This window comes from Notechis scutatus, chromosome 1 (assembly GCF_049901735.1).
Source record: "Notechis scutatus isolate UNSWTSFEM ecotype Mainland chromosome 1, rNotScu1.2, whole genome shotgun sequence".
Lineage (NCBI taxonomy): Eukaryota > Metazoa > Chordata > Lepidosauria > Squamata > Elapidae > Notechis > Notechis scutatus.
The window spans coordinates 314,227,011-314,239,987 of record NC_142009.1 but is presented as its reverse complement, the minus strand read 5'-3'; the positions used below and the strand labels follow the sequence as shown (position 1 = coordinate 314,239,987).

Below are 12,977 nucleotides of genomic sequence, written 5' to 3'. Positions count from 1 at the left end.
TAGGCACAACAATTATTAACAGAACAATGCCCAGCCCAACCTGTTATATTTAGTATTTTTCTTTGAGACAAGAATCCCATAGTTACAATTCTTTGATAACATATTATCAAAGATCAAGAAAGGAAGCACTAAACTTTGTTTTTTTAATTCCCAACTCTAAATTATATCTTCCAATAGAGTTAAGGTGTAAGTGAGATTTCCTAGGCATTGATGATGAGCAATTATTGGTTTTAACTCCAGTCTGGTGATGGTGAGAAATTTCCTTATGAATGTGTTCTTAACAGCCACATATTGGCAGGATTCTGAGTCTTCTTTAAGTAGATTTATTAAAAGGGGAAACTGTTTATGTTACAGGAAACATAGCACCTGGATTTGTTTATTTTAGTGTCCAACTTATTCCCATGTTGATTAGGGTGACCATCTTACTAACAAAATGTTGATGCACGGAGGGACTGACTATTCATTTTCATGATGAAGGAAGAATATGTAGGTGTTATGTGGTTGTAATATTTTGAAAACTGTTATTCTTCCAAGGCTCTGAGAAGGAATTACTTTAAAGAAAATCTAAATAAATTATAAAAAGTGTTTGAATTCATGTTCAATTCATCCTTGGATAGAGAACTTTCATCCAAAAACCACAACATGAGGGGTAGCAATTTGCAAGAGATTATGGCTAAAATATTGAGGGGGGGACACACGTACCCAGAAATGGATTACTAGTTCTCGTATTAATTCTTTCTTTGTCATGAAAATGAATAGTCAGCTCCCCTGGGCATCAATGGAAAATGGTACTCCTGTGGCCTTAACTTTAACCAAGGAGAGTAGGGGAACTGGAAGCATTATTGGTTTTTCCCACCATGGCAACTGTTTTAAGAATACCTCATAATGTGCTCTTGCAGTTCCATTGGCTGACAAATATTTGGGAATTCTGGCAAAAGGCATACATACAGATTGATATATAATAAGAACTGAAGTCTAAATATTAGCCCATCTGACATTTTCAGCAGAGTGTGCCAGGTCTGCTAAAAACATTTGGCTGTGCCAAAAGTTATATACTGAAGAATAAACTCTTTATTGTGGAGTCTTCTATACCAGTTGGCCTGAATAGCCAAAGAAACCTTTTTGGAGACATGGTGTTGAAATCCTTGTAAAGGAAAAGAACTATCATCAAAACAGATTAAAAAATATTAGAGACTCAATCTTTAACCATATAGGATAAATATATTAGATCCCATGTGAGAAAGGTCAGCAGTTCGGTGGTTTGAAGCTCTAGCGCTGCGTAATGGAGTGAGCTCCCGTTACTTGCCCCAGCTTCTGCCAACCTAACAGTTTGAAAATGTGTAAAAATGCAAGTAGAAAAATAGGGACCACTTTGGTGGGAAGGTAACAGTGTGCCTTCGGCGTTTAGTCATGCTGACCACATGACCACGGAGACGTCTTCGGACAACGCTGGCTCTTTGGCTTTGTAACAGAGATGAGCACCGTCCCCTAGAGCCAGAAACGACTAGCACATATGTGCAAGGGAAACCTTTACTTTTACCTTTGCTATATAGAATCTAATATAATTGTCCATAGTAACTATATATTAAATTTTCGTATCAGTCCAGCATTATTTTAGAGGGAATCTTTTTTATTTATGGCCAGTATTTAGAGAGAGTTTGAGAGCATAGTGCTAACCTTGAGAGCTGCTACCTTCTCTGATTATACTGTTTTTTCCATAACAAATATTTTTAAATTGCTGTATAAGCAAGAAGCATCTTTCTTGCTTTTGTCAACACCAGCCAAAGACTTAAGTGCTGATAGGGCAGAATTCCCAATTGCCTAAATAACATTTTTAAAAAAGAGATTCTTGTTCCCATGAGCTTTAAATTTCCTTAAATTAATATATGATGGAGCAGAACTTTCACATATACCTCTTTGCAATAGATTTTTAAAATAAAAGAAATCTTAGAAATGAAAAACAGATAGTTGCATGCCAAATCAAGGAAGGAAAAAAAAATCTGGTTTCAAGGTGATAGGAGATATGCGGTGTGTCATTTTCTAAGAAATCTGGAAATTCTATTTTAATAATAATCTTCCTAATACATCACCTTAGATAGGAGACATTTTATCCCTGCTCCATTGTGTGTGTAAAATACCTTCTGCTCCAAAAGATCATGCTTGCAGTCAAATGTTGGCTTTTAATTTGGATTATTTAAGCTATATTTCTATGCGAAGTTTTGGGAGCCTGCTGTGGGCCCATTCACAAAATGACTGTCATAGGAAATCTCCCTATTCATAAAAGTATGTTTCACAAAACGAAGGAGAAAAATTCGCTATTTGGGGTGCTCCTTATTATCCAAATGGTGTTTTAGTGAGGTCCAAAGAAATCGCTGCAAATAAATATGATACAAGAAGGTTATAGCATCTTAGTTTCTTATTTATTTGCTTTTTCAAGGTGGAAAAGAGAGGCTGATAGGCATCAAGGAAAAGGATTTCTCAGGAACCAACATTATCAAAAATTGGTAGCAAGAATTTTTTAATGTCTGTCTGTTAACATAGCAATAACACAAGCACATACTTCTCACTTCTTTATATTATTTTGTTTGGTAAGAAATTCTTGAAAACTCAAACGCTTCATAAAATATAGGCTAGCCTGATAAATAGATTGTCTTAATATGGATTGTATTTTTTATCTGATTCAAAAATCTTGATTTTTAAAAATACTCCACTCCCTACTATACAAGTATCAGTATATAAGTGAAGTTTCCCAGACATTTTGAAACTGTTTGCATTATATCTTCTAATAGTTCTTGGTATCTTGATGGAAGATTACTGCTGCTGATTACCTCAGTTTGTATCGTTTTCCCTCTAGCACTTCTTCCTAAAATTGGTGAGTAATTTTAAAGAGGATATTCCTGTTGTGTAATTTACCGTTGGCAGCCATCTCTTTTTCCCTAATAGCAGCTTGATTGAGAGATGTCAGAGAGGCTCTTAATACGAGCTGAAATAAATTAAGGAAAGATTGAGCAGCGTAGATTTGTTTGCAACTTAGTTTGCCTTCCAGACTTGCCTGGTTAACCTATTAGTTAGAATCCCCAGTATTTTGTCTGCTCTCCTAAAATAAAACACTTACAGAAAAACATTAAAGAGTTGCATTTACTTATTGTATGCCATTATTGGTAGAGCAGCCCTAATTCAGTGCTGCAAAGCTACATAGACGATCTGTGGCAGGCAAGTCAGAATGTTTTTAGATGGAGTTTTAAGCCGCAGACACCAAGCCCTATAATGAAAAACATACCTATAATGTGAAACTCTTTTAACCTTACATCAGGATCACTTTCCTTATAAATTGTCTCTTATTTTTACTGTTATTTTACAGGCTTTCTTGGCTGTACAAGTAGTTTATCATTTTTCTTGATGGTATACTTTGCTCTTGTGGTAAGTAAAAAAAAAAAGAGAGATCATAGCTTATGTTTTATTTTTCTTTTGATGGATTTCAGAATTCCTTTGAAACAGATGTCTGTCTTCAAAAAATTTGTCTTTAAAATTAAAGTGTTCCCTCTCCTGTCTTTTATGTGCAGTGTATGTGTTTCCTTGTGTGTGGGTAAGTTTTTTGGCTTAAAAAAAATCAGGACTATGAAAAAACACCATTGTTAATTTTTTTGGACTGTAAAATGCAGTACAGTGTATTTGTTTTTGCTGACAGGGCAATGAAAAATATTAGTCTGCGTAGGATGGAATTTTTCATCCTTACTTCCAACCACCATTTACTGCAACTCGTGCAGAAGAAAATGTCATCTTTTCCAAGTAAATTGAATTTACATGTTAGTTCAATAACACAAAGCACAAGAAGCAGCAAAACTCTTGAGTAATTTAACATCCATATTAATATATCAAGGTCTTATTCTTTCAGACTGAAGGTCTTATTCTTTCCCTATTCTGTCTCTGTGTCAAGTAGGTCATTCAGTGCTGATGTTTACATTCATTGCTCCTTTTGTGATCTATGGAAAACAATAAGGGTGTGCATTTGGTTTAGATTTGCTTCTACTGTGGTTTCTGCAACAGTAAAGAATATGTAGAAATGAATATATTTCAGGATACGTTTAGACATGAATTATCTTCAAAACCAACATCTGTATGTGTAGGGACCACAAATGTGTATTCAAGCAATTGATATAATGTTTAAAAATTCCAGCATATGCTGGCAACAACTGCATCATCTGTATCTTGGGGATGTTTATTTAATCAAGTTTACATACCACCCATCTCATGTAAGTGACTCAGGGCAGTTTACAAATAAAAACCATAATATAGTTCAAAACAATACTAAAATAGAATTAAAAAGATAGGAGTTGCAGAGGTTAAAAAATGCAAAAAGCAGAAGGAGTGTCCATAAGACACCAACCACCCTTATGGATTGCATGGGTGAATGTGTCTCACCTCAGCTCTGGGGGCAAGATATTTCATAGGGCATGGGCAACAGCAGAGAAGGCTCTTTTCCTAGGCCTGCTAGCCAAAATTATTTAGTGTTAGGGTCTTTGGAGATTTTGTGTGCCAGGTTGAGAGAAGTGGTGCATCATTGCCTCTTTCAGTGTGGTATCATTGTCTCCCTTTAAGTAAGAGTTCACTATCTTTTACATCCAAACCCTACATCTGGCAAGACTTAACCTCCTAGGTTTAGGGGTATAGTCTAGAGGTGTTGGTTCTCATTCCACACAAAATCCCATCCATGTCCTCAGAGTTCACAGTTTCAGAAAAATCTCAAGTGATCTCACAAGATATGACCACTATCATCTCATGAGATTTTGTCTATCAGGATTCTGAATAAATGCAAACAATTGTATTGGCAAAATGACTAGCAAAAAGGTCAGCTAGTAAGAGAAACCCGAACCCTGTTTGAGTATGTGTATTGAAGATAGGGAAGGAGGAGAAAAGAGAAACTTTATAATATGTTATAATATAAGGGATAGTTTTAATTAGATGAACGTTGAAATGTAAAAAAAAACAAAAACCACCATCTTCCTTTTTTTTGTCACTGTCCTCTTTTTCTTAGTCTATTTTAATGGCCCCACTACATGAACCCATTACATGCTGTCAGAGTTACAAATGCTTCCATAATCCAGAAAGTTTGCTGAATCTTGGGTGCAAATATACCTTCTATTCAATTGAAGAGGGAATCTAAGAGCTAAATCTAATATGCTAATGTGGTTTCTTGAAGAAAGTGAATAAAGACTAATAAATTGTCCTTCTGCTCCCTTTCCCTTCCACTATCATATACTGTATATGCAGGAATACCATTGCACAATGTTTCTTCTTGTTAGGTTGTCTCCATTATTCTGAGATATTGTACTTCTAAAGCAAGCAATTATCAAAGAAATGATTAGACCCCCCCTCCCCTCTTTTATTTGGAGTAGTTAACTCACGGGCTAGGTAAGATTACTTTACTACTTGGCTGTTAGTAAGAGGTTAACTCAACTATTTTCTTGTGAGTGAAAAGATTGGCTTTCAGTGGCTCATGTTAATGACTAGAGTAATAATTGAGTGTCATGCACACTTATGTTGTTTAATTTTCAAAGTCATATTGACATGTAAAGTAAACTAGGAGAGGACATCAAACAAGTACAAATAAAACAGAGCAGAGTGATAATAGTTCTTTATATATGTGTACATTTATATATTTCATTATGCCCCCATCACCCCTATTTTCTTTTAAATGGTTGATCTTTGACCTAAGATAGATTGATGGAAGAAGAAATTAAAGCAATGAAATAGTAATAGCAGCTATGCTTAAACATTATTATTCCCTCTCTGCCCTCCACCTGAGAAAGCATGCTTTGCTGAAGTTCGGTGCTTTCCCTGCAGAATAATAAGCAGTGCCCCTTGACTCTGTTGGCTTGTGTTGACTTGCAGGCAGACCTTACTTTTTTCCTGTGTTTTTAAGAAGATAAAAATCACATAAAGGCTGTCCTGCGAAAATGCCATCCAGAGTGCAAGACAGCCAGTCCATTAAGGAACTGAACCATAGGATAAAAATCAGACTTCAAAGCTGTCAAAACATCTCCCTAAGGGTAGCATCTTTCAAGATCTCCAAACGATTTTTGCCAAGTCTAGGAGATGATAATCTTTTGCAAGCTCAGCAACCTCCTGTGAGCTAAACTGCCATTCATTAATACCTGCTTGGGTTTACCTGCATCCAGTAGGTCTCAGTTCACTATCCTGTCTGTTGTAAAAGGATTTTAACCAGATAGTCTGGGAGGCAGATGACTGTGTACACTATATCTAAATGATGTTTTCAGATTATGCACCATGTTCATAGGTACTTTTCCTGTAACACACATTTTACCTGATTCTGGTTTGTTTGCTGAGGTCTATTCCCAAGTAAAAGTCCCAGTTGTTAATGCTTTGATGTGGGCTTGATAACACTAGAACTATATGTTATCTCCCTGATGACCAATCAGGGATTATTCAAAACAATTACTCTCTGCATTTAATAGGAAAAAAATCTCACTAATTGTTTTTGTCACAAGGGGTGATTTTTATCGCTCTTTGGTATTTTGCTCTTCTGGTCAGCTGTATTTTGATATGTTACTTTTGGGTTGCAACCAGTCCAGAATATTTGGAAATCTGATGGAGAATATAATAAAATAAAATATATAGTCAAAATATGCCCAACAAACAATTTTGAAGAACTTAAGAGTAAAGAATATTAAGACAAGCAACAAAAATATGTAAATGTATTCAGTGGTGGGATTCAGATTTTTTTACTACCGGTTCTGTGGGTGTGGCCTGGTGGGAATGGCAGGGAAAGGATTCTGTAAAATCTCCAGTCAGAGGTGGTATTTGCCAGTTCTCTGAACTACTCAAAATTTCCGCTACCGGTTCTCGAGAACCGGTCAGAACCTGCTGAATACCACCTCTGAATGTATTCTAAAGAAGTAAATAACCAGAGAGGTTGTTTGGCCATTGAATAACAGTGGCATTTAGAAAGTGGAGGAACATACCATGGACTGTATGAATTCTTCATCCTCATTTTCACTACTGTAGATGCAGGCCAGAAACTGTGTCTGAACTGCATTTTTCAGGAGAGGGATAGATAAACTAGGCAAGGTAACAAGAGATAAATGTAACTGACAAATTAGAAACAAATAAACCCTTGGCTCCAGGTGGTATCAATCAGGAGGCTGTTTAAAAATTAAAATGTGAAATTGCCAGGTTTTTTGACAGAAATAGTCAATTTATCTTTAAGAACAGCATTTGCTCCCAAAGGCAGGAAGAAAGCCAACAGGACTCCAATGTTTAAAAAGGCATTGAGGAGAAATAGAGAAAATCATAGTCAAGTTAGCTTATTCATTCCAGGTAAAATGGTAAAAAAAATTACCAAAGAAAAATAATTTATAGCTTCTTTTCAGCAACACATGTAATTCTAACATGGCTTCTGCAGGAATAAATCTCATCTTTGTAAGTACAGATAATCTAAATACGCCTTGGCACCTGAATAACCTTTCAAGGCCCTTTATTGTTACTCTGCCAAGTGGTTGTCTAGTGCATATTTCTTAACTGCTAATTCCTTTACTTCTGATAATCAATATTAAAAGATAGAATCTACTCATCACTTCAATATTTTCACTGTTCTAAAGCCAGTTGCTGTACCCGATCTCATTAGTTTGGTCTAAAAATATAATTGTAGTTCTTTTTTAAAAAAACTGTGCTCCTTGACTAATTGACTTAATAGAGCTTCCAGGTCATTTGCATTTTCAGCTATCAGAATCGGGTCATCTGCATTGCACAAGTCATTGATGTTTCTTCTTCCACTTTTAAAACCACACTCATCTTTTTCCAATCTAGCTTTCCCAATATACAGGCAGTCCTCAACTTATGACCACAACTGAGCCCAAAATTTCTGTTGTTAAGTGAGACATTTGTTAAGTGAATTTTACCCTATTTCACAACTTTTCTTGCCACAGTTGTGAAGTGAATCAGTGCACTTGATAAGTTAGTAACATAGTTGTTAAGTGAATCTGGCTTCCCAGTTGATTTTGCTTGTTAGAAGATCACAATTGGTTGGCAATTGGTTACAGCAACTGAACAGCAATACGAACCAATTGCCAAGCATCTGAATTTTGATCACATGTCCCTGGGGATGTTGCAAAAGCTGTAACTGTGAAAAAAGGTCATAAGTCACTTTATTCAGTGCTGTTGTAACTTTGAATGGTTGCTAAATGAACTGTTGTAAGTTGAGGACAAACTGTACCAAATTCTTTTGTTTAGTCTTTGTCTTTCTCAATTATCCAACATGCATCAGCAATAATGTCTCTTCTTCCTTGACCTTTTTTCTAAAGCCAGCTTGAATAAGTAGTATCTCCCTTTCTCTTAAGGGCTCTGATCTGTGTTGGATGATCCTAAGCAGTGGTGGGATTCAATTTTTTTTTGCTACCAGTTCTGTGGGCGTGGCTTGGTGGGCATGGCAGGGGAAGGATACTTGTAAAATCTCCAGTCAGAGGTGGTATTTGCCCATTCTCTGAACTATTCAAAATTTCTGCTACCGGTTCTCCAGAACTGCTCAGAACCTGCTGAATACCACCTCTGATCCTTTATTTTGCTAGCATGGATAAGGATACCGTGAAGTGTTTCCATACAGTGTTGTTTTCTCTTTCTGGTTTTGATATGTGAACCGATGTCTTCTAATCTCTTGTTCATTTTGTCATTCTTCAGATCTGCTGGCATAGTTTAATCCATTAAATTAATTCTATTAATTCCTGTAGTTTTCTGGTTTGGTAAAGACCAAGTCATAGAATAATAGGGTTGGAAGGAACCTTAGAGGTCTTCTAATCTGACCCCAGGCAGGAGGCCAAGGGCAGCAGCACTTCCGTAGGGAGTTCAGAGAGGGTGGGGGGACTCCCACGTTCCTTGGCCCCAAGGATGGGAAGGGCTGTGCCAAGGTCTGCCTGGCAATGGCTGCCCTCCTCCTGCAGGTCATAACTCCGAGGACCTCATGTGGGGTGGACAGGGAGGGCCTGGAGGGTCCCAGGACTGTGAACAAAATGGTGAAAAGGCCTGGGGCAGGGAAAGGCTGCGCCTCCAAGGGCCTTGGCCCAACTGGAGCACTAGGCCAAAACCCCGGGGCTCTTGTGTTTACTCAGCTCGAATGAGGGCCACTCTGGCCGCCTCCATGGCTGGCTTCCCATTATGAGAAAGTACTAACTTTCTCTTTTAGTACTAGAGGTGAACTCTACTGTTAGCATTGCTCTTTGTAAGGAAAAGGTTACATATGAAGCTGAAAATGTTTGGGTTTGCGTATTGTTCAGTTTAAGCATATTATTTAGCACCACATGTGTTAATTTAAATAAATGCTAAAGGAAAATTTTCAGAGGTCTATTAAATCCAATTACAATTCTCTGACCTATTTTTTTTGTCTTGAAAAGATAATGTATGGTGATACCTTCTGTATTTTAGTTTACATATCATTTACTTGCTATCTCAAGTCTCTTTAATATGTTCCAGGAATCCAAAATCTGACCTGGGCATATGGAAGCAATATTTTTATAGTACTATAATTTTCTCCTTTTGGTTTTTTGGGAAAGCGTCCGCTCAGGTTATTGCCTGTGAGGACAAATGTTAATATTGGCTACAGATATGGGCTTGGACCCAAGAATTGAAATTCTGCCTCAGCTAGAGACTCCCTGGGTGATCTTGATCTGTTTTCCTTCTTTTTTATCATTATTAATAGCTTGCCTCGTAGGGATATTATGAGAATGAGTGATCTGAGGAAAGAGAACTATTCTCTGAAACTGCTCTAAAATGGTGATCTAAGAATAATGAATGGAGTATGGAATTTTATCCTATAATGGAACATTTTTTTCAGTTTTCCAGTATTCAGTTCTCTCTCTCTCTTTCCCTGCCCCCCAATTCCCTTCCTCACTGCCTTCCAGCATTGGATAAGCAACTGTTAGAGATTCTTTGACATTACAGGAATTGTATTAAGTTTTCTTGGTATGCTTCCTTTGCAATTCTTAACAAATTTATTATGCTCTAAAAGTACAAGTTGTTATTATCATTTATTAAATTTATATGCTTCCCATCTCCCCAATAAGGTGACTCTGACTTGACAAATGACTGATCTCTTTCAAATCAGTTAATATGATTACTCTAAAATAATAAAATGTAGTGTTGTTATATTCATTTCTCAGTGTTTATTGTGATCTTTGATTTGCTTTGTTGTTCAATAATTGCAGTTAGTTAGAATCTAGTTCTTAAACATCTGATGGATAGTAAATAGAATTTTGGATTTATAGCATTTCAGAAAGTCAAGGTTCGCTTGACAAATTATTCTGTGAAAAAAATGTCTTTACCTATAGAAATGCAGCATGTTTCCTTCATGACATGTTTGGCTTTTGTGCTTAGGAGTTGTTTATATAGAATAACACATACAAGTAATCATTGCTAGTCATGGTACAGCCCAGGACTATGTTCTTACTATGGAAACTATACTGGGTTTGAGTAGGCTTTTGATCAGAAAGAGCTATTATTATAACAGAATAACAGAGTTGGAAGAGACTTGGGAGGTCTTCTAATCCAACCCCTGCTCAGGCAGGAAACCCTATACCATTTCAGACAAATGGTGGTCCAGTTTCTTCTTAGAAATTTCCAATGTTGGAGCATTCACAACTTCTGGAGGCAAATTGTTCCACTCATTAATTGTTCTGTCAAGAAATTTCTCCTTAGTTCTAAGTTGCTCCTCTCCTTGATTAGTTTCCACCCATTGCTTCTTGTCCTGCCCTCAGGTGCTTTGGAGAATAAGTTGATCCCCTCTTTTTGTGGCAGCCCCTTAGAAATTGGAACATCTTGGTGGCGCAGTGGTTAAAGTGCAGTACTACAAACTACTACTGCTGACAGCCAGCTGCCTGCAATTTGGCAGTTCAAATCTCACCAGGCTCAAGGTTGACTCAGCCTTCCATCCTTCCGAGGTGGGTAAAATGAGGACCCAGATTGTTGGACAATATGCTGACTCTGTAAACAGCTTAGAGAGCACTGTAAAGTGGTATATAAGTCTAAGTGCTATTGCTACCATGTCATTCCTAGTCTTTTTTTCCATTAAACTAGACATACCCAATTCCAGTAATCATTATGTAATTTTTAGTTCATGCTGTTGTCAGTGATAGGAATGACTACATTTGTAATATACAAATAAAATGTATTGACTCTTATATATACATAAACATAAGTTCAGCCAACTGCAAGATTGTTAAAAGTGAAAGGAACTCTTCCCAAGAATTATCTAGTCTCTTCTTCACCAGAGTGCCTTAAGAGAGTTAATAGTGCTCATAATTAGGTGGGCAGTAAGAGGAAATTCACAGACATGCAGATTTAACTATATTCACTTATCTGGATAAAAACCATTTGCTACTGTGCAGAACACTATTGGATTGACGCTGATTATTGTAGGCAATATTGACTATTCCCCACTATTTGGTATTTCTAAAGAAAAGGTAGAAACATCCTGTAGGTTGGTCTTGCACATATTGTGAATTCTCCAACACTGGAAGTTTTTAAGAAGAGATTGGACCATTTGTTTGAAAATTTTTCTTTGAAGACATTTCGCTTCTCATCTAAGAAGCTTCTTCAGTTGTGACTGGATGGTGGGGAATGGAAGGATATATACTCCTTGCAGACTTGTCTGAACAAGACAAAGTAAACAAAATCAGACCCGATTTGTAGAAAGATAGAAAAATTATCTCAGATATGGAAGAACCATACTCCCAAACTGGAAATTATATCTCCATGTAGTCATCAGAAGTTGACCTTAATATGAGACTTTATATGTACATAACCATAGGATTTCCTTATTTGACTTCTCTGCTCAATCTGAGGAGCAAAGAGGAATTGAATGCAAGCAAAGGTGAGCACCTTGGATCCTTTATGACCTTCTCAATCAGTTTTTTAGCATGAGGACTTTGTTTATGTATTATTTCCCATCATTTTTACTTACTCTATCAAATAACAAGGGCTCCATCCAGTGCCAAAGGAAATTCTGTATGAGTAAACCATTATTTTTCAAAATAACAGACTTATTTACAATGGTTGTCTCCAGATATGTTGATCTGCTATTCTTATCATTCCTCATTAGGATATCTAATAACTATGCTGATTAGATGATAAGCATTAGTTTTTGATTGGATGCAGTATGGTCACCTCTAACTGAACTCTTACTTTTTCACCTCTTTTTATAGATAATAGTTAAAAAATGGTCAATTCCTTGTCCTCTGCCACTAAACTTTGCTACAGGATATTCCCAGGTATATAAAGTACTTTAAATCTGAAATTTATTGTTCTTGTATTTTCTACAAGCCTGTTATTTCAGGAATATGAAGTGTTATACAGTAAAAATGATGAGGACCCAGATTGTTGGGGGCAATATGCTGACTCTGTAAACCGCGTAGAGAGGGCTGTAAAGCACTATAAAGCGGTATATAAGTCCAAATGCTATTGCTATTGCTTGAACAATAATTTATAGTACTTTGAAATATGAAACAGATGGTTTGCTGAACTAGAGATACAGTATATATTACTGTATCACTGGAAGTGCACGATCCAAGAGTATAGGTTTTAAATGCAACATACCTATGTCTTTTCCTCATTAATTTATACAGATGCATTGGACTATAAAGAAACAGAGATTCTGGAAAAGAACTATTCATCTAGAAAAATTTATAACTAAATAAGTTTCCCCCCCCATATCTTAAACCATTTCTGTTTTGTTGGTAGTTGCAGTGGGCTACTACATGGTTTTGAAAGTAATTGAGGATTACTTTAAAGCGATTAGTATAAATATGGCCTTCATTAAATCGTCTTTGTAAGTTCATTGGTAGGAATTTGAAATAGTTTTAAAATTATGTAATTTGAACCTAACTGATGTGCTTTTTGGATTTTGTTTTACACAGATTTCAAACTCTACTGGAGACTGTAATGCACAACTTTTTAATTTCTCCAAAGAGGTA

General features: G+C 36.4%; 1 protein-coding gene across 2 annotated transcripts in view; it reads left to right on the top strand.

Annotated features, from left to right (window-relative positions):
* Positions 1-12,977, top strand: part of SLC38A6 (solute carrier family 38 member 6) — a 51,720-nt gene that overhangs the window by 28,523 nt on the left and 10,220 nt on the right. Inside the window, exons 7-10 of one of the 2 annotated variants that reach the window (XM_026670167.2) lie at positions 2,790-2,872; positions 3,362-3,420; positions 12,210-12,275; positions 12,921-12,974. In XM_026670167.2, the coding sequence (XP_026525952.1) occupies positions 2,790-2,872; positions 3,362-3,420; positions 12,210-12,275; positions 12,921-12,974 (262 nt within the window). The remainder of the gene's footprint in view (positions 1-2,789; positions 2,873-3,361; positions 3,421-12,209; positions 12,276-12,920; positions 12,975-12,977) is intronic. The other variant, XM_087952324.1, reaches the window with a different exon arrangement.